The 19,399-nt window shown below is 55.3% G+C and overlaps 8 protein-coding genes and 1 non-coding gene across 9 annotated transcripts, besides 3 other annotated features; 5 read left to right on the forward strand and 4 right to left on the reverse strand.

Moving 5' to 3' along the window:
* Window positions 1–1,913: 1,913 nt before the first annotated feature.
* CYME_CMO298C (hypothetical protein) lies at window positions 1,914–2,873 on the reverse strand (the record flags this gene model as incomplete). Its single annotated transcript, XM_005537609.1, has 1 exon — window positions 1,914–2,873. The coding sequence occupies one exon, from the start codon at window positions 2,871–2,873 to the stop codon at window positions 1,914–1,916; it is 960 nt and encodes a 319-aa protein (XP_005537666.1).
* Window positions 2,742–4,294: a sequence feature (possible transcribed region).
* Window positions 4,295–4,529: 235 nt separating this feature from the next.
* Window positions 4,530–5,036, forward strand: CYME_CMO300C (cyclophilin; the record flags this gene model as incomplete). The annotated part of the gene is made up of 1 exon (XM_005537610.1): window positions 4,530–5,036. The coding sequence occupies one exon, from the start codon at window positions 4,530–4,532 to the stop codon at window positions 5,034–5,036; it is 507 nt and encodes a 168-aa protein (XP_005537667.1).
* Window positions 4,884–6,366: a sequence feature (possible transcribed region).
* Window positions 6,367–6,874: 508 nt separating this feature from the next.
* Window positions 6,875–7,420, forward strand: CYME_CMO302C (60S ribosomal protein L18a; the record flags this gene model as incomplete). Its single annotated transcript, XM_005537611.1, has 1 exon — window positions 6,875–7,420. One exon carries the CDS (start codon window positions 6,875–6,877, stop codon window positions 7,418–7,420), a length of 546 nt encoding a protein of 181 aa, XP_005537668.1.
* A 23-nt stretch (window positions 7,421–7,443) lies between these two features.
* On the reverse strand, window positions 7,444–8,634 carry CYME_CMO303C (similar to mitochondrial carrier protein; the record flags this gene model as incomplete). Its single annotated transcript, XM_005537612.1, has 1 exon — window positions 7,444–8,634. One exon carries the CDS (start codon window positions 8,632–8,634, stop codon window positions 7,444–7,446), a length of 1,191 nt encoding a protein of 396 aa, XP_005537669.1.
* A 2,311-nt stretch (window positions 8,635–10,945) lies between these two features.
* On the reverse strand, window positions 10,946–11,596 carry CYME_CMO304C (hypothetical protein; the record flags this gene model as incomplete). The annotated part of the gene is made up of 1 exon (XM_005537613.1): window positions 10,946–11,596. The coding sequence occupies one exon, from the start codon at window positions 11,594–11,596 to the stop codon at window positions 10,946–10,948; it is 651 nt and encodes a 216-aa protein (XP_005537670.1).
* Window positions 11,597–11,910: 314 nt separating this feature from the next.
* Window positions 11,911–13,008, forward strand: CYME_CMO305C (similar to adipocyte-specific protein 4; the record flags this gene model as incomplete). Its single annotated transcript, XM_005537614.1, has 1 exon — window positions 11,911–13,008. One exon carries the CDS (start codon window positions 11,911–11,913, stop codon window positions 13,006–13,008), a length of 1,098 nt encoding a protein of 365 aa, XP_005537671.1.
* A 691-nt stretch (window positions 13,009–13,699) lies between these two features.
* Window positions 13,700–14,860, reverse strand: CYME_CMO306C (probable myo-inositol dehydrogenase; the record flags this gene model as incomplete). The annotated part of the gene is made up of 1 exon (XM_005537615.1): window positions 13,700–14,860. One exon carries the CDS (start codon window positions 14,858–14,860, stop codon window positions 13,700–13,702), a length of 1,161 nt encoding a protein of 386 aa, XP_005537672.1.
* A 260-nt stretch (window positions 14,861–15,120) lies between these two features.
* On the forward strand, window positions 15,121–16,132 carry CYME_CMO307T. The gene has a single exon (XR_002461510.1). It is a non-coding gene; the product is annotated as a hypothetical transcript (transcript).
* Window positions 15,927–16,931: a sequence feature (possible transcribed region).
* A 373-nt stretch (window positions 16,932–17,304) lies between these two features.
* On the forward strand, window positions 17,305–18,531 carry CYME_CMO308C (probable homocysteine S-methyltransferase; the record flags this gene model as incomplete). The annotated part of the gene is made up of 1 exon (XM_005537616.1): window positions 17,305–18,531. The coding sequence occupies one exon, from the start codon at window positions 17,305–17,307 to the stop codon at window positions 18,529–18,531; it is 1,227 nt and encodes a 408-aa protein (XP_005537673.1).
* Between the last annotated feature and the right edge of the window lie 868 nt (window positions 18,532–19,399).

Consider the following 19,399-nt stretch of genomic DNA (forward strand, 5'->3'; position numbering starts at 1 on the left):
GCTTGTACAGCGGACTGTGTACACGTCGAGCGGATCATCAAGAAGAAACCCTTAATGGTATCGTTCAGCACCGGGCGTGGGAGCGGAGAAGAGAATCGGTGCGAGCCTTCTGTACCCGTCAAGGGCATCTGCCGAGCGATAATGAGAGCGTTCACGCGCCAAAGAGCAAGCCCCTGAGGAGAATGTGTTGTTGTTGGCATGTGGAAAGACCTGACCACAGGCATCTATAATCGCCTCGATGGGCGTCCTGCGGCTGTATACAACGAAGATGAAAACATGGCAAGCGAAGCGTAGGTCGTAACCCCCCTCTGTTCATGACATGCATCGGCAGTAGCCGGAAGCAGCGTACTCGGGGCTTTGACGCAACCATCAGCAACCTTCGGCTGCTCCCGATGGAGCTGGGGCGAAACGAGACACCAGCATATTCAAAGCTGTACATTCGGAAAAAGAAGCAGTCGCAGAAAAACCCCGTAAAGGTTGGCGTTCATGAAACTGGGAACAAACCCAGCCTTTAGAATGTACGTGCGAGTTAGAGGAACCGTCCAATTGTTATGCTCCTAAATCTATAGATACGAAGAGTGTCTCCTCATTTTCGCATTGTGATTGAACAAAGTGAACGCTAGTGTAGACGGACAGGTCAGCTGCTCTCTTTCGGTTCGCAGCTGGTTCCGTATTCTCACCAGCCTGACGTTCATTTGCTGTATGAACTTGTTTGCTCCCAGAGTAGCGTTTATGTATCGGTACCAGCTATTCGTATCTGCTTTCGAGCGGGTGTTTCAGCAGGTCAACTGCGAGGGTGTGCGGATCCCGCTGCAGCTAACGGGTTTCCGCACTGCACTTGAGCCGTCGCAAACTTGCCAATAAACCGTCAGCCGCTGGTTCGAATGCTTCCGGACTCCAGCAGGTAGCCCTCTGTTCGCGCGCGTCCTGCACTGCATTCGCTGGTATCATATGCGGCGGGCGTACCAGGGACGTTTTGGACAGAGAATGACGGCTTGAGCGGAAACGAACCCCCGACGACGGGCCCGAGCGTGCACAGTCGTGGAATGTTGGATCGCGATACCTCGACGATCGCTCTTTGGCAGGGTTGCGAGACTTTCCTCGCCGCTTTGTACTGTCGAGACAACAGCTGGATACTCGGTCACAACCCTGGACTTGAATGCTGCATTCGTCAGGACAACGACAATGCAGCCAGCGTGCGCATGAGGCACCGAGAAGCCACAAATCGCTCCGAAAGTACCGACATACACGGAACTCGCCGACTCGGTGCAGTACCGCGAAAAAGGCCCTCGCTTCGGTGCACCATCATGTGAATGCGTTCACGACGAGAACATAAGTACAAGACCCAGTACCAAAAGAACTTGGTGCCTACACTGAAAGCTCGTTATCGAAGTCGCAAAATCAGCGCCTCAAGCTCTCACTTGGATGAATGTCCGAATGAACTGGGCATTTGCCTCCATCCTGGACGCGTCTCTATCGGTTCAACGTGAGAGCATATGCATACGCTCACTGGGCCGCGCTCCTTCAACGACGGCAACAAGACCTGGTCAATGAGTACTCGTGCCTGTGCAGCCCTGATTCCACACGAGACCACAATCGTCCATTTTCGGGCTCTTCACCCAGGACAAGGTATCTTCAAGACGCCATGCACAGAGAGGGCAAGCGCAGCGACGCAGCGTGCATCCATCTGGAGAAAGAAAATGGAATGCTCGCCTGTACCGGCATCAGCTGCATCCACCGAGAATGCCCTCGCCACTCAACCGAACGATCGAGCTGTGGTACGCCATTGCGAGCCTTCAACAGAGACTCGGATCGTTGCTTACGGCATCGCACACGATTTCATCGCGAGCCAGTACTCCTTGTGACTCTGGCTCGACATGCAGCGTTCAGCTGCTCTGCTGTGCGGATGTTAGTTACCCAACACTGTCAGATGGTGCCGGTGTCATCGATGATGGTTGCGCATCTTGGGACGCTCTTCGTAGCTGATGTTGTCGTTTCAGTAAATACTTTTGCAGGTGACTTCGTACTTGCTTGTTGTCACGCGTTCCAATGCGTTCGCTCATAAGGCTTACATTGTATCGGCCATCCTCTGTTCGGCAGGATGGATCGTGAACAAGTTCGAGAAACTTGGCATGCTCCTCAGGTGTCCAGTGGCGATTCATCGTTTCCGAACGGATGCGCTTTCTTCGAATGCTACCTGCTGTGGGCGTCTCCGAGGGTGCCTCCAGGGCATCCTTTCTGGCCATGGCAGCAGCACCGATTGCCATCTTTGCTGCAATGCTGGCTGCTGCATTGGAGCCCACGTGGCGCGGAATCTGTGCCCGAGCTTGCAGCTCCTGTGCAGCAGCTGCTTTTTCTGTAGCGGCGATGGTATTCGCCGCAGCGATGCCTGCTAACCCAGGTGTATTGGCCGGTTGATGGTCCGCCACTGTCGCCAGATATACCAGGTTGGCATGCAGACGGCTTCCTAGTGCTGCGCAGTGTTCAATACGGCCCAGTTCTTGTGCAGCGCATATGGCCCGAATCAAGTCATAGTTTTCATCCAAAATAAGTTGAATAGCGTCCGTCGTGAGCAGCGGAAACGGCGGTCGTGTCGTTGGGTTTTGGAGCGTCGATAACAGATGCGCCGCTGCCTGCTGCTGGGTCGTGACGCCTTCCCCGTCGCGCGGTGTGGCGCCCCCCGCTGCGGAGCACTGACTCCTGGACCTCGTGCCCGTCGAAGTGTCCATTTCTAACGTTATATGCTCTGTCACAACGTCTTCATGAACACTAGGCGACGAGGACGTTGCACAAAAAGACGTCGCCGTCAAAGTAGGTGTTTGCTGACCTCCTGACCCGTGAGCCGCAGCACCGGGAGCACTGCCGTTGTCCATAAGCGCTCTGAGAAATCCAAGACCAGACAAGGTCAGAGGACAGCTCCCAGTGCGGCTTCTTTCACGCGACAAGAGGCCTGAGCGGAAAACCTTGGATAGAGCCCTGCAATCGCACCGGCGCCGCTGCAAGGCGTCTACGCGACGTCAAACAGACAGTGCGCGAGCTCGCACCTGTAGCTTAACTTGAGCACGTCACGCTTGATGAGTGCGTAACCAGCTGGGTCAACTGCCCCGGCTCTGCTGGTACCGCAACACGAACGCGTAACGAACGAATGAATAAATGCAGGAAATGAAAATGTGCGCATTGCGCGCCACTAGGCAGCGCCAGGCGTACCAAGCGCGTACTGTAAAGAAAAAAAGAACAGAAACGAAACAGTAACTAGCAACGAGATAACATTTTCTTTCCCGTCTAGGACAAGCCTTAAAAGGGAGAAGAGGTTTCCGGGTTATCGAACGTTTCCTTCCTAGACGGAAGGCCCGCGATCCGGACGAGTGTGCTGGGCTCGTGCTTCATGCTCTCTCCGGTTGCGGGCGCTGTAGTGAGATCTGAGCAGCTCCTCCGCAACGCAGTTTATTCTAGGAGCGGACTACTGCATGTGGGCGTCGCGCTGGTCGCAATGGACTCCCAGTCCATCGCTCCCTGCCACCGCAGGCAACAGGTCTGTCTGCGCATTTCGCAGGATCCCAACATGTTATTGAACCCCGATTCTGTGTCGGGTGAAGCATTCCGTGATTCGGCGCCCTCAGCGGTATGAAAAAGCCCTCCAGTCGCCGTGATGCACCTGTTCCAGCGGTGTAGGCGATATGGCTGGAGCTCAAAGCAGGCTCAGTGAACGATAGAACGTACTGAACGACCAGTACATCCGAAAGAAAGTACAAGTAATGGAACGTGGAGAGAGGGTGCAACATGGTAGTCGTTTTACCGATCATCAAATTCCATACCGCATCCCGGAACATACGTGGTCAATGGAAATCTTTTGTCATCGGAAAGAGAATACCTTCTAGGCAAAAGGTCCAGCGAATCGGATGCGCATACGGGTTTCGTGCGCTTTCTGTGCTTACCTTCTGTGGTGGGTGTCACGCACAAACCCGCATTGCCAACCGACAACAATGCATTCCATGCATGATCACGAAGGAGAGAGGCCGCTCCCAGGATATATCCTAACAGCCAAGTTTCTCCAGGGTGTCGTGCAGCGAAGACAAGCCTGCATCCGCAGACTCTCCGAGCACGAACAGACGATGAGACCCGATTCTACGTCGGATGAACCACGCCTCAAGCCGACGCCCTCTGTAGTATAGCAACGCCGTTCTGTCTCCGTGCAGCGACCGCACCGGCGCTATAGGCGCTATTGCTGTCGCTTTCGGCAGGCTCGGCACACGATAGGACGTATGAAACGACCAGAATATCTGAGACGAAGTATAGGTAATGGATCTTGAGTGTAGGGGGTTGATGGATACCTCATTGCGCACTGAAAAAAAGAGAAAAAAGTAAGAAAAGAAAAATGCACATTATCGGAGAACGCTGGTCCATGGAAACGTTTTGTCAATGAAAAAGAAATCGCAAAGAGAATCGCCGTAGCGTGCAGCGCGTCGATTGCGCATATCTATTTCGACGTGCTCCTGCTGCTTTTGGCTGTTAAAGTGCTCGCCACTGCTATGCCGAACCCACGTGTGTATCTCGATATAGAAATCAACAAAAGCCCTGCAGGCAAGATCGTTTGCGAGTTGTTCGCTGATACCGTGCCGAAGACAGCTGAAAACTTCCGGCAGTTCTGTACGGGAGAGTCGAAAAAGGCGGCAGGGGGAAGCTACGAAGGGTGTCCTTTCCATAGGATCATTCCCGGTTTCATGATGCAAGGCGGAGACTACGAGAGAAAGAACGGCACTGGAGGGCGGAGCATCTACGGTGGCAAGTTTCCGGACGAGAACTTTACGCATCGGCACACCGGACGGGGGTTGCTCTCCATGGCAAATGCAGGCAAGGACACGAATGGTAGCCAGTTTTTCATCACGTTCGCGCAAACGCCTTGGCTTGACGGGAAGCACGTCGTTTTTGGGAAAGTTGTTGAAGGGCTCGAGGTCCTTGACAAGGTCGAGGCTGTAGGGAGTCGCTCGGGGACACCCACCGCAAGTGTGGTGATCGCATCCTGTGGCCAGCTGTGAGCGTGTATCGTGTCTGAACCGTCCGTCTTCTTGACGCAGAGGTTGCCACTGACCATCCAGGATACTCTAATACATAAAGGACAAGTGTAATATCCGAATGAGCTTGTCAGACGCAGGTCGGTCGCGGAGTGTGACGCTTGTCGCGCCCCTCCGTGCAAGGTTCAGCGATATCGCCACAAGCGTTCCACTAGCGGGCGTTTATGTTTGCCGTGGCCTGCTTCACCATGCAGTCATTACCATTTGTCATGGTGATCCTAAAACCTCATTGGTGGTGTCGACTCTGGCATGCGCTGATTCTATAGCAAAGTATCTCGTCTAGGGCGCATGCCCGACTGAAAAAGATTTCAAAACGAGGCCGGACCGATGATCCCGACCATAAACGTCCCGGATGGGCTCATATCGCCTGCAACCAAAAAACTTATGTCAGCGACGCAGCCGTCACCTGAACGCTCTGCGAACAATGGAACCAGGTTGCGCCAAAGGTCGTAGACCTGACGGATCCAAAGACCCTGCAACTGCCGAGCCTATGAAGAGGTCGCCCGGATTCGGAACCGCTGTTCTGCGGATGCCCACCCGAGGGACAGCACCGGCAGCGGCAAACCGTTTCTTCATCAGGCAATGCTTGGTACAGGCGTACGAGCCATGCTGAGCTGCTAACGAAAAGCTCGGCAATTTGACAGAGCCGCTGCCGCCGCGGACAATGGTTGCGCGCCTGATGCATAGAGTCATCATGATTTGGCGTCGTTTTCACCTATGTCTGAACTCGACGCCTCTTGACCCGGGATTCCTCTGAATGGATGTCGGACGGAGCTCCGCGCAAGCACATGCTGCAGCCCAGAACGCGCGATGCCAGCAGCAGCGCGACCCCGCACCAGTGTACGCTCAGCGCGTACGAGGCGTGGCTCGGGGACGCTGCGTCGCGCTTTCCCCAGTCAGGCCAGTTATCCGCCGTTTTTTCCAGTCGTCATCCGTTGGCAGCAGCTCATGTGCATCATTCCCAGACATATACAAAGTATCTGGAACCAGTCCTGCAAAAAGATAGTCAATTCGATGCTCACGTGACTCGCGTATCGCTCTAGCAATAGTATCGCAGATCGGGGCTCCCGGTAGCGTTGGTGCTGCACCCGCAACTCGGGGTCTCTATTTCTCGATGGATGAGAAGGAAACGAGTGCGTGTCGCAGCTCCTGAAAGAACGCACGATCTCCGACATATCAGCGAATCCATTCAGTAGGCATACGGGTTTCATCCCATGATCCGCTCGCAAACAGCTATCCTAGCAGTATGCGCCTAGCGCTCGAACGATGCAGCTTCGTGCTGGTTCGCGTCCATGCTCCAGGAAAGCGCGCACAGGGCGCAAGGCGATCGACGACCTTCGACCCGCTACGATGGCGCGTACAGCGCACACTGTCACGTGACCGAACGCCACACATCGGCGTGATCGCCGTCTGCGCTGCGCCCGTGCTATCGCCGCCGTTGTGCACGACGGCAGCGTACGGATGGTTGGGGCGTAAATGTACATGGATGTTTATGAAGATACAAGAATTGGGGAGGGATACGTTTGAAGATACTGGAATTAATGTCGAGGGCGGAGGCCGGGCGCGCAGTGTCCCTTCCGCTGCGCCGCGCCGCGCCGCCCCGCCCGACCTGCTTCGCTACGCGCAAGTGCAACGATCGCTAAGCGCTTGTTGCGACCTTGGCATTCGCTCAACGTACCTGGAGGGGCAGGGCACTCAGTGGGTCTGCTCCTTTGATTGCGCTTTTGCGCGGAGAGTACCCGAGTACACTTCGGTTTCTGCTGTCGGTTCTGAGTCTTCCGTGGGCATTGTTGAACTGGTCTATGCCGTTTAAACAATATGTTGTTGTGGGCAGGCGGTTGCCGGAACAGCAGCTCGTCAAGGGCGCAGTGGACGACACGCTCTACAAGATGGTTATTTACGCGCCAGATCCTGTTAAGGCAAAGTCGAAATACTACTACTTTCTGTCGCAGCTACTGAAAACAAAGCGATCAACTGCGGAAGTGGTGGCTATTACGGAGGTCAAGGAGCGCGACACGACGCGCGTGAAGAACTACACCATTTGGTTGCGGTATCGGAGCCGCACCGGCCAGGTGAATATGCTGAAGGAGACTCGTGCAACATCTGTTGCCGGAGCAGTCGAGAATATATACCAAGAGATGGCTGGGAGGCACCGGGCACGAGCTGAGTCCATTCAGATTCTCCGCGTTCAGGAGACGCCAAGCAGTCAGTGCAAGCGTCCGGCAACGCTACAGCTTATTGACCCGCAGCTTCGATTTCCACTGCCTCGTCAACGCCAGAGAGCATCGAAGCAATCGCTTCGAACAACGTTCAAGGCGAAACTACCGGTGACCACGATAACCAAGTGAGAACAGCTCGGCAAACAGCTAGTTTACAGTGGACGCGCAGTGGAGCTTGATGAAGCAGGCAGCTTAAGCCATTGTCTCATTTTTTCGTAGACTGCGAAACTGATGCCAACAGTGGGCGCTGCTTTGATAAAGTTAAGACTGAGTCCGCGATAGAGCGCCCGAACGCCTTCGGCACGCACGATACTGTAAATGGTGGAAACGACGCCTTGGCTGGGGATCCGCGGCTGCCGCTGGATAAACCTGCTCTGCTTTCGATCAACCTTGGTTTCCCACGCGTCCATGTTGTCACCAGCAGCAGCAGGAGCAGCAGCAGCAACATCAAAGTCCGTTGTTCGATGATGATGATGATAATGATCCCAGCAGTGCGCTCGGCGGCGTACCGTTTCCAGCGGGTATGCTGCGCTCTGGCCAATAAGGCCGGCGCTGCCGCCACAGACCAGCGCGGATAAAGTTGGATAACGTTCCGCAAAGCCATTGTTTTGCGCCAGTTGCCGCAGGACGCCATACATGTAAAAGTTGATGCCTGCATATGGTATGATGCCAACGAGCGTTGCGGAGAGCCCACTGTACAAGCCACGCACACCGCCCCGTCGAAAGAGTGAACAAAGTGCGTCAAGGATACTGTGGTAGATCATACCGGGATGTGCACCCCCGGAGAGCGCCACCGCCTGGGCAGCGAGGCGCGTACGTACGAGGTCCAGCGGATAGGTGGCCACGACGGCCGTGGAGCCCGCCAGAGCACCCGCCAGAAACCGGAGGAAAGGTGGCGACTGCGACGAAGATGCGGCACTCTGCTGGTGCCTCCATCCACGAGCCAACATTCGGGACAGAAGCTCATGATATTTTTCAAAGGCTGTAAACTGTATCGCTGCGTAGGGAAAGATGCGGGTCAGAGTCGCGCTGTTTCCGCGAAAAAAACCGCGCAAACCCTCTTCTATGTAGATACTCCGAACAGTTTGCGGTATGGAGGAGTACGCACGCGCACCTCCATGCAGTTTCGAGACCTGAAGGAGGATTTTGACACGATCGAACGGGGCTACTGCAGTCTTCGCGACAGCTCCAGCTGTTCCACCCGCCAATAACGTTTTCAATAGCGTGACTGCGCGCTGCACTTCGCGAGTCTCTGGTTGAGAAGTCGGGCCCACGAAACTCCGGTGCACGGGTTTTGTCCTTGGCCGAGCGTGCGTGCGTGCATCTGCTGAATTTTCGTCCATCAACGAATTCCCAAGTCGCTTTCGTGGCGATCCTCTGCTCGCCGCTTTCCACGTCTAGCACAGCGGGAGCCTGGTTGGAACTTGCTGATCACGCCCGCACGGCAACCGCTGCAGCAGCGGCAACGCTGGGCCTACGACGAACCGAACCGCGCACTCGAGCGCTGACTCCTGTTCACGCACTTAGTTCTCGTCTCCGTTAGCTGCTGACTGGAGCTGTGCTTGAGGGCGACGCCTTCGCTCGGTTCGTCAGCTGAAGCCATTCCAAAGCAGCACCATTTTCCGGTGAGTTCGTGCAAGCGGTTACGCGGCCGGTGCGTTGTTTTTTTTGATGACAAAACGTTTACATTGACCATGGATCCCAGATTGCAGGATGGATATTGGTAATCGAAAAAGTATCCATCATGCTGCTGTACCCTACCTCCAAGTTCCATCACCCATACTTCCTCTCGGATATACTGGTCGTTTCGTACGTTCTAACGTGCACCGAGTACCTGCCATGCCGTACCCGCCGTAGAGCCTATACTGCTGGTCCGGATTCAGCAAGGGAACGGAACGGCGTTGCCATACCACTGAGGGCGTCGACTCGAGGCATGGTTCATCCGACAGGGAGTTGGGATTCATTATCATACTGGGAGCCAGCAAGCTGCGCAGACAGACGTACTGCCTGCGACAGCGCGAAGCGATATCCTAGGAGTCCTCTGGGACCAGCGCGACGCCCAGAAGCAGCCCATCAGCACCTTGTGTCAGAATGAACTGCGTTGCGGACGAGTTGTTCAGATCTCACCATACCACCTGCCACTGGGGGAAGCATGAAACGCAAGCCCGGCAGACTTGTCCGGCTCGCGGGACCTTCCGCCTAAAAGGTAAACTTTCGACAATATGGAGACCTTTCCGCCTTGGCAGGCTTCGATGGCGTCGAGGCGGTCGACTGAGCACATCCCCAAATCCTATAGTACGGCATCTGGCTCGGAAACGATGCACAACATTGAACCGGAGCATACTGTATATGTCAAGGGCATCTGTCGAGCGACGAAGCGAGCGTTCACGCGCCGACGAGCGAATCTCCGTGGCAAGCGAGATACTGTCGACATACGGGAGAACGCCTGACAAGCAGCAATTCTCACCGCTGCGGAAGGAGCATCGAGTTTGTGTGCAAGGAGGACGAAAATGGCGTGCAAAATTTAGACCATAACTTTCGTCTGAGCATGAGATGCATCCACAACAGCCTCAAGAGGCGTTATCGACACCTTAACGCTGATATGAACTTGCTTCACCTAGTTACAATGGATCAGGAGGAAAAACAGAGATCCGCGTATTTCAAGCGGGAGATTAGATAGACATATCAGACACATTCGCAGAAAAAGCCAGTAAATTCTAGAGCTGACGATACCGGGAGCAGACCCCAATGTTGGCCTGTGCGCCCGAATCAGCAAAGTGGATCCAAGCTGTTTCATGCTGAAATGAGTGCGTACGCGTGTCCCGCTTCGTACGAATAGAAAAGTGCGGATACGCCAGTGACACCCGCCATCGCTGCGGTTGGGCTCTCCACAGGTCTCTGCAGAGCATCTCACATCGCCTGCCGTTCTATGTTCCTACAGGACGCACAATACTTGAAGCATTACCCAACCACAGGCAGAAGCGGGTGCATGTGCCTGCACTGCGCCTCGAATTCACACACACACAGACAGACATTTGTGGAACGTTGGCCACGGTGGGTCAGCCGTGCCTCATCGCATATGTGGCCTGCGAGACGACACCGGCTCAGGCAGCTCAGGCCCGTTTTTCTTACTGCAAGGCATTTGCGGCGTTGCAGCAGTTATCTGAAGCAGGCGTGCTATCCAGACGAACCGTTTTCTTGGGCGGAGCTGAACGAATATACCCGATATGAAGAGTAAAATGAGCTGACTGGTGTACAGCGAGATCCAGCGAGCTCCGGTAGTCTCCTCTTTGGTAGCCAACGGTAATCGCGTTTCCGAGCGACTCTGGTTCGAAGCATCGGTCATACACTCCATGAAAAATACCCCTGGGTGTTTATCATGAGCCTCTGCGCCCGCTTGACACTAGTGCATCGCTATACCAATCATAACCGATATGATAAGTGAACATAGCAAACGTGCACCATATGCTGCAAGGATAACCGTGCCCGTGTCCCTGGTCCATACTGCATAACGCGATGTATTTCGGAACCGCCTGATGATGATCATGCAGCCACGAACCGGAACGGCCTTCGTCTTCTCGACATCGCCTCGTGTCAAGGCATGCACGAACCTTGAGCGCGTCCGAGGCCATGGACAGGCTAGACAGCGCCCTTCTAATCGACTTCCATATCGCTATCAACCGGTGATGCGAGCAGTCCCTCCGAAACAGCTTCCACCCCAGCTATCCTGACTTGATTCGCCGTTCGAGGACGACCAGGCTCTTCAATGACCCATTCGTTTGCCTCTGCATACTCCCTGCAGCGCTGCTTTGCGTCCTGTATAGCGGAGCGGACACGGCGAATGCGCTGCTCCCAAGCGTCGAGTCGCTGCAAAAAAAGCTGCACCTCCTCGGTCTCGACCTGCGCACTCGCCTCTACGCCGTGCACTGTAAACACCTCACGCTCAGAGTCAATTTGACCGCAGATGACTCCGTTTTCTATTGCGGTGAGCAGCAACGATACGAGCTCGGAACGCTCTCTGATCCCGAGCGCAGCAGTCAACTCTCCGTACGACCACACGTTCCGCCTTGCAATCAAACGAAGCAGCGTCCCTACCGCTGAATTATAGCCCAGCAGTTCACCACCAGACTTTAGCCTCTGTGAGCCCGGTCTTTCAGCGTGCAACGCTGTGCACACAGCTTCATTGGTTTCGCCAGTAACGCTGTCTGTCACCACCGGTTCCACCGAACTGTGCAGTGCGGTAGCTGGCAGCCGCTGAGCTTCCCCCAAAGCCGTTGACGCCGGTGCTTTCGTATGCCCACTCATAACCGTTTTCCCTGTTCAGTGCTTTGTACGGACTCCACATCCTTCAACAAACGCCTTCCCTCGCACCAGCTGGCGAGACAAGTCCAAGCAGAAGACGTCAGTCTCAGTAACTGCGAACAGTTGAACTTGGCGGGCGCGCGGGCACCCACCCACTACCTGCTGCGTCCGTTGCGGCAACGCTGCTGCTTCCACGAGCAACGTGCTGGTGCATACTGCACCTCCTGAACTCTGCTGACACGCCTTGAATTGTTTTGGTTCCCTTCTTAGCACCAAAGTTGATCTCTCTTCGAACGTGACCACCTGGTGCTGGACGCATGTCGAGTGAAAGCGGTGTGCCGGCAACGTCGGGTAGCGAAGCGGCAGAGCGTTTGACCAAGACGCTGTGCGGTGTTTACGCACTATGCTTCGTTATCGGGTGGCTCTACAAGCGCTGGCTCCTTCGGCGTTGGAAGCGCGCCATCCTAGAGGTATTGCGAGAACAATGTGCGGTGGTTGGCGAGGACCTTGTGCGCTTAGCGGGGTCCAGTGCGAGCCGGGACGCCACCACACTCGTTACCGACGTCTGGAAACGAGCAGACAACGGCGTGCTCGAAGTGTACGCCTCTGGGAGGCGGCACGTTGCTGGGGTTCTACTACGCCTTGATCCCGTTCCTCGAGAGGACGTCTTTACCTTGATTCACGACTTTTTGTTCGAGGAAGCACCGGATCGTCTGTCGATCAAGGCATTTATTTCTACGAAAATGGAGCGTTGCGTCTTTGCCTTGGCAAAGAAACATGAACTGAAACGCTTGCATGTCTCGTATCGAGAGCTCGAGCACTACACAGAGCAAGTCACAACCGTGGCACCGGAGCTCTCCAGTGAGTACGGCGTTCTGGCGGATACGAAAGAACTCGCGCAGCGAATCTTGAACGCTTCTCGCGTCGCCCTGCTCAATCGATATGTCGATATCATTCAGCGGCTGCGTTTCAGTGATATCTATGAAGACGTACCTCAGGACGATGACGAGGATGCCCAAGAAGCTGATTCAGAAAAGCCGAATGCATCGGTGGAATCTCGCGAGCCGCCTGGTACGCTGCATCCCAGCAGCTGGAGCCAAGTCGTTCATTTGCAGCTTGCGTTACCTGTGAATCTGGAGTCGCTGTCGGAGGTGCTTCGCTTCTTTTTCGATTTGGTTGACGAGGTTGCCACGATGCGGATGTCGCATGAAGCGCAGCATGCGACGCAGGCGCTTCGGGAGCTCGTCCAGCGGGAGCGTCAGAAGCGACTCAATCGAGCCCGAGCGAAAGAGGAGAAGGAAAAAGCCGAAGAGCGTGTGGCTCGTTTCGAAGACGCAGAACGCCGTCGCCGCGAACGTCGTGAGTACCGTCGCCGGGCCAGGAGCCAACGAGCACCCCTGCGCATCTTTTTCTGATGCACAGGGCGAAAGCTGCGAGTTTCAGTGCGGGGCACCCCAGGCGTCGCCCTCGCGGTGCATTTACGCCGCTGAACGTCGCCCATGCCGGTTGTCTCTGCACGTATACGTCCATACTGGGCGTGTTCGGTCGCAGGTGTGCACCCTGCACGCTGCCGAGGCTCAAGCGCCCATCGCCAAACTGCCGCCAAAGCGTACGTATCGCTGGGTACACGCCAGGCAACTGGTCGCTGGTATCGCCAGTAGGCGTAGACGCCTACCAGTGGTTCAGGAGTGGCATACCTGCAGCGTTGATCGGACGGTTTCCTGTTCCAGAGTTCATTGTGCTCATCTCACCGATAAACTTTAATGACTAGGGCAAATTGAATTCGAGCATTTGCGCTTCCGGGAAGAGAACCACCAGCTTGTGAACATCTGGATTGCCCTTGGTACAAAGCGTTTTGGCATTTGCGCACGCACCAAAAGAACCACCTACCGAGGTGATCTAGATGACCCCTGGTACATGGTCCTCGTACCTCGTCCATCATGAGTGCCATATGCGAGCACCGGATCCGTGCCAACGGGCAGAAACACATCGGGCTATTGCGTATGCATACGCTGCACCATCGCCAGACGCTGTTGCATGCGTTATCCGCACTGCTGGCACGTTACCAGCGATGCAGAGGCCCACAGAAGCCGGCCTGCCAAGTTCCTAGGCTTTAATCTCGCTGGTTTTCACGGGACGGCCTTCATCAAGGCTCTTCTTCGCTGCCCGTGCGATAACCATTGCTGCGCGACCGTCGCGGCCACTGGTCGGCATCGGTTTGTTGTTCAGCAGGCAGTCCACAAAAACTGAGACTTCGTTGCGATAGGCTCTCTCGTAACGATCCATGAAGAACGAATACGGCATTGCCGCACGACGCACGCTGCTTTTGTCCTCTAGCATCACATCATTCGGATACGCGTTTCCAAAGGATACTTGGCCTTTGCTGCCAAAAACCTCCACGCGCTGATCGTATCCGAAGCTGCATAACCTAGACACTTCCACCGTTCCGAAAGCACCGTTATCGAACCTCAGCAAAACGACCATGACGTCGGTATCGCCAGCCTCCTGGGCAATGCGCGGATCCACCCGACACGCCCCTACCGTGTAAACCTCCGTGCATTCCGCCCCGTTCATGAGAAAGCGAGCAACGTCAAAGTCGTGGATCGCTTGATCATTCGCCTGCCCACCGGACATTTTCAGGTACTCAATAGGCGGCGGTGCTGGGTCCCGCGATGTGAGCTTGAAGGTGAACGGCTCGCCGATATCTCCGCGAGCGACTGCCGCCTGGGCACTCGCGAAAAACGGATCAAAACGACGCTGGAATGCGAGCATCATCTTGACGCCGCTGCGCTCTACTGTCTGAATGACTTCATCCGCCTCAGCTAAGGTGATTGCAAGCGGCTTCTCACAGAATATATGCTTTCCTGCAGCGCAACATGCTTTGATCTGCGCTGCGTGGAGCGTTGACGGCGAACATATGAACACGGCGTGTATGTCCTTGTTCTCTACAAGATCCTCAAATCGCGTCGATACTCGTGGTATTCCGAACTTAGTGGCAGCGGACTGGGCTGCTTTCTCTATAGTGTCAACGATGTGCACAGCCCGGGCGTTTGGCAGACGCGAGAGCGTCTCTGCGTGCACCTGGCCGATACGCCCGGCCCCGACAATACCAATGTTGACGCAGGCTCCCGCGCTGCTTTGAGACGACAGCGAACGCTGCGTGCTGTTTAGTTGGCGCACAGCAAAAATCTCTCTAGTCGATCCGATGCCATTCGAGTTAAAAGTGCTCAGTCGAATCAATCGGCCACAAAACTTTGCAGCTTGCATGGTGGACGCCCAGTACACGCAACGAGCAGCGCTCAAGGGAGGCGCATCGTCCGAAACGACGCAGAAGCTGCAGCGGCGACGGCGGTGGAGAGCGCCGGCGTTGGATGAGCGGCGCCAGGCGCAGCATCTGCACTCTAGGATGTCGTTTCCATTTGATACCAAAACATTCATGAATGTTCATTATTTGCATGCTTTTGTCGATGCAGCATTCGGGAACGACACGACGGAGCGATCTCGCTGAAACCCGAACTCGAATAAGCGACGTGACACGTTCAGTGAGACCTTCGGCAGGGGCTTTTTTCAACAACTCGCCAGGGAACGACGTCGATTAATTCGCGTCCTCAGTCTAGTGGCGCATATTGCTGGGTCCACGAGTTTCCTGAAAACGTAAAGATCGAAAACTTGAAGAATATGTTATTGAAGCATGCGGTATGTATGGAGAAGAGAGACGTGGAGGCTAGTACTTGCTAGCAGGAAGATATCGATTACTTTATGAATCAGTGGTACACTGCATCGCGAATCATTTCCAAGCCACTTACGTCAAGAATCGCACCGGCAAACTTTCGAAGGAGTCGCTCTGAAACGACGACAGAGAATCCGAAAACTTCGTACGAGGAGTCCCTGAGCTCTGATACCTGCACTCCGTGCCTCCAGGCCGTGAATCTACAGTGCATTCGGGAACGTAATCGAGAGGCAGGAACAAGGCAGCCTGTTCAGTGTACCAGGTTCATTGAGCACGAGTCCTTCGAAGGTGACCGCTGCCCAGCTCCCGTCAAGGCGCTGGGTCAACCAGCACGCAGTCAGCCCTATTTGCTTCCACATCCATAGCGCCAGGTGTCGCACAGTGGCATATCATATCAAACGGACATGAACTGCGTTTCAAGAGGAAAAAACCCTGCCGAGATGCCAGACGTGGAGACGCAGGCTCGCATCCCGGATCTCGACTACGAAACAAATTCTAGTCGGCAAGTTTCAGGGCTCTGGTGCTGTTTGACAAAGTGCATCCGCGCTGACAGACTATCTGAGGGTAAAGCGCAAAGCGTCTTAGTCTAGACGAGACAACCGTTGGTAGTGCAAACACGACATAGTTGTTGCCGGAAAAGCAAAGCTCCGCGAAAGCACTCGCGTCCCTGGCAACATTGCGATCGACGTTTCGCGAGCTGTCGCGTTCGATGAACAAACGAAAGTTGCGTCGTTCGCGAACGTCAAGTCCTCAGTGGAAACTGCGTTACTCGACCAGAACGAAAGTTTTTATAGGTAAAAGAGCAAGACTGAACCTTCTATGGGGTTTTACCCTTTTCACTGGACCTGGCGGACCCGCTCTGGTGGTCAGGTGCGACTCTTTGGCGTGCTTGTGACGCTTCCACTTCTCGGTGGGAGCTGGTGGTGGTCGCAAAGCGCGTCCTTCCACGAACGATCCACAAATGTTGTACCTAACGACCGATTTCAGCGTGAAAAAGATGGAGGCAGTAACTCACGGGAGCTACCGCCTCCACAGTGACGGTTGTAAGAGTTCTGGGAGTTGCCACGCCTTACTGCAAACGAGGTCGACCTGGTCGCTGCTCACCGGGAGGTTGTCTCGGGCCCAGCTCCGCCCGAGCTTTTTCCGCCAAGAGTCGCTCTGACTCGAGCAGTGCGTCGGCTTTGTCTCTGAGCAAACGAACAAACCGTGGAGCGTTGACGATCATAAGCACCAGAGCCATGAGTATAATGTGCGCGTACGGGGCCGGTACTTTGGAAAAGTACCAGCCCAAAGCGCGCGCCATGTACTCCCCTATCACTGGACGACTCGAAATGGACTCCATGTTGCTCAAGGCTTGGCAAGTGTGGAGCTTGTCTTGAAGTGCAGGTGAGGTTTCGCTTCCACAGTGCCAGCTTCCGTTACCTTCCCAGGAACCTGTGCCGTTGACGCCACTGCCGCTGCCGCCGTCGATTGATAACAACCGCTTGCGGGAGCGCTGACGGAGACACAGTAGCCTTTGTAACAACCACTACTTGCAGTGATGCTTGCCTTTGTACGAACTGGTGCGGTAGACGCCTCTACAGCTGCTCGTAGCGAACAAAGGCACCTGAAAGCGCAAGCGTATAATCGTTAGCGTCGCGGCGTCATGACGCACAGCGGCAGCAAGTCTCCAACGACACGCCCTGTTGACTTTGGACGACAGGCATCGTTTCTTCAGCGTGTACGTTTGGGACCTACGCATTCGCGTACTTTTGCCTTTGTAAAGTAGAGTTTGAGTTGTTGGACCAGTTTTTTGGTGGAAGCCTCGGAATAGTTGGACAGCGTGTCTCGAACGATCTCGTGACATTGTGATCAACGTCGAGCGCTCTCCACGACCGCGTTTGTGCTGGTTGTCGCCTCGCACAACCGCCTCGAACTGTGCGATGCTCGGTACGCAACAAGTTCAACAATCACGGCAGACCTGGGAACTAGACGCAGCATCATGACCGACCTACGACCAACTTTCGGGAAGCGACCTCTGCGGCGCTCCGCAATACTGGAGCACTTGGCGGCAATTCGTTATCGTACGGGTCGCCGCTACCCTTGCGCCATACTGGACGGCGGCTTTGCTACCGAGATAGAACGATTAGGGCACGATCTGTCGACGACTGCAACCCAAGGAGAATGGGCAGCAGCCGTGCTTCACAAAGCGCCGCACGATGTGCAGCGAGTCCACAGGCGATACCTGGAAGCAGGTGCTGAAATCCTGACATCTGCCTCTTATCAGGCTTCTATGGCGAGCATTCCGACTGCAGTGGAGGTTCTAGCTCGGTCTCTTGATCGACTTGACACACAAGCGTCGTATGTACTGCGGGCTGTGTCGCTAGGCCCCCTGGCTGCTAGGCTTGGGGGCGGCCTCGAGTACCGCGGCTACGCGGATACCGAGCTATTTGCGGCGGGTGATGAGGCCGCACGTGAAACGTTTCGGCGGTATCACGAGCCGCGTATCGCTGCATGTGTACCGTTTTTTGCGGAAAACTCGAATGACCGGGATCTCACGGGCGATGGCACGGTTCCGCGAGCTGACTTTATCCTCTTTGAAACCGTACCAGACGCCCTCGAGGCAACGTGTATTTCGGAGCTCATGACCAGTGATACGCGATTCGAGAACATACCGTGGGCCATATCGTTGCAGTGTCGACTGGCATCGTCATCGCCGCCTCTAGCGCCTGAGTCCTCAGAGCGCTGCACCAACATGCCGCAGCTGGCTGGCGGCGGCCCAGTACCCTCTGTTGTTGAAGAGTTGCTTGTGTCGAGTTTTGGGCCTGATCCCGAAAGCGGTACGCGAAACGGTCCGCTCTTCATTGGATTCAACTGCTGTCCTCCGTGGTTGATCCGCCCGATACTTGAAAGCCTCCAGCGGTGTCGTCATCCGCTGGCGCGACAGTGTGCTATCTTGTCCCGGACTTTGGAACGAACCGAGGTCAGGTCCGCTGACAAATGGGCAAACTTCGCCGGTTGGGCCGTGTACCCAAACTCGGGGGAAATGTGGGACCCCGGAACCCAGACTTGGGGACGCCCATCGGCCTCGACGCTGGATCCCGAAAACGACGCGTTTTGGCAGTATCACGTACCCGTGTGGAGCGCTCTTGGCGCTACGATCATCGGTGGCTGCTGTAGAATCGGACCCCAGGGCATTTCAGCGTTGGCGCGTGTCGTTCTTGGATAGACGCAAGGTGTTGCGACTTCAGAATCGCGCTATTGTCTTCCATGAGCGGGTCTGTCGACCGCCGTAGATGCCGGGTGTAGCGACGGATCATTTGCGACTGGTCTGGTGCGTGCCAGCGTTCGTGCTGCGGGCCCTGCATCCTCGTTACCTGCAAAGCGACGCAGCATCTCTGGCCTCAGTACAAAGACGCCTTTCGAGAGCGTAATGGCATCAGGATGAGCTATGATCGCAACATGAGCCGGTAGCCTTTCCGCCTGCAAAGACTCGGAGCAACACGAACGCGGTGCGACGGTTCAGCCCAGGGGCGCCGACGATTGCAGCGATCTGCGAGCGACTCTTGCCTCTAGCATCTCAAGACGGAGACGTTTTCACACTGATGTCAGAGGAATGTTGCACGGGCGCGAGGAGAACCCGTACACGCCTGCGAAAAACCCGAATGTCTATCTCGGGGGAACCGAACTTTCTCCCGTATCCACGTGTAATTCGTTCGATACATCGCCTGTGTTCATAAAAGATATCGTCATCTGCAGAGCGCACCTCCGCAGACGCCGCGGCAATTACATATCCCTCTGATCGTATGAGCACCGTACATGGATGAACCTCTTCGGCACCGGTGCCTATGAACAGCGCGTGCCCACGAGCTCTATGGCTACGCAGAACACGTGGCAGTGCCTGGTGGTGGCGACTTCGAGGGCCCTCCGGATACATTTGAAGGACTCGAAGGATCTCGACTTTTATGGACGTGTTAGATCTAGGAGGACAGATCGACAGCTGTGCGCTGCTGGCGCGCGCCACGCGCTGGATACATATGCGGGACTGGAAGGAGCTCTACGTTTATGGACAAGTTAGATCTAGGCGGCCAGATCGA

The sequence above is a fragment of the Cyanidioschyzon merolae genome, chromosome 15 (genome assembly GCF_000091205.1).
Source record: "Cyanidioschyzon merolae strain 10D DNA, chromosome 15, complete genome".
Taxonomy (NCBI): Eukaryota; Rhodophyta; class Bangiophyceae; order Cyanidiales; family Cyanidiaceae; genus Cyanidioschyzon; species Cyanidioschyzon merolae.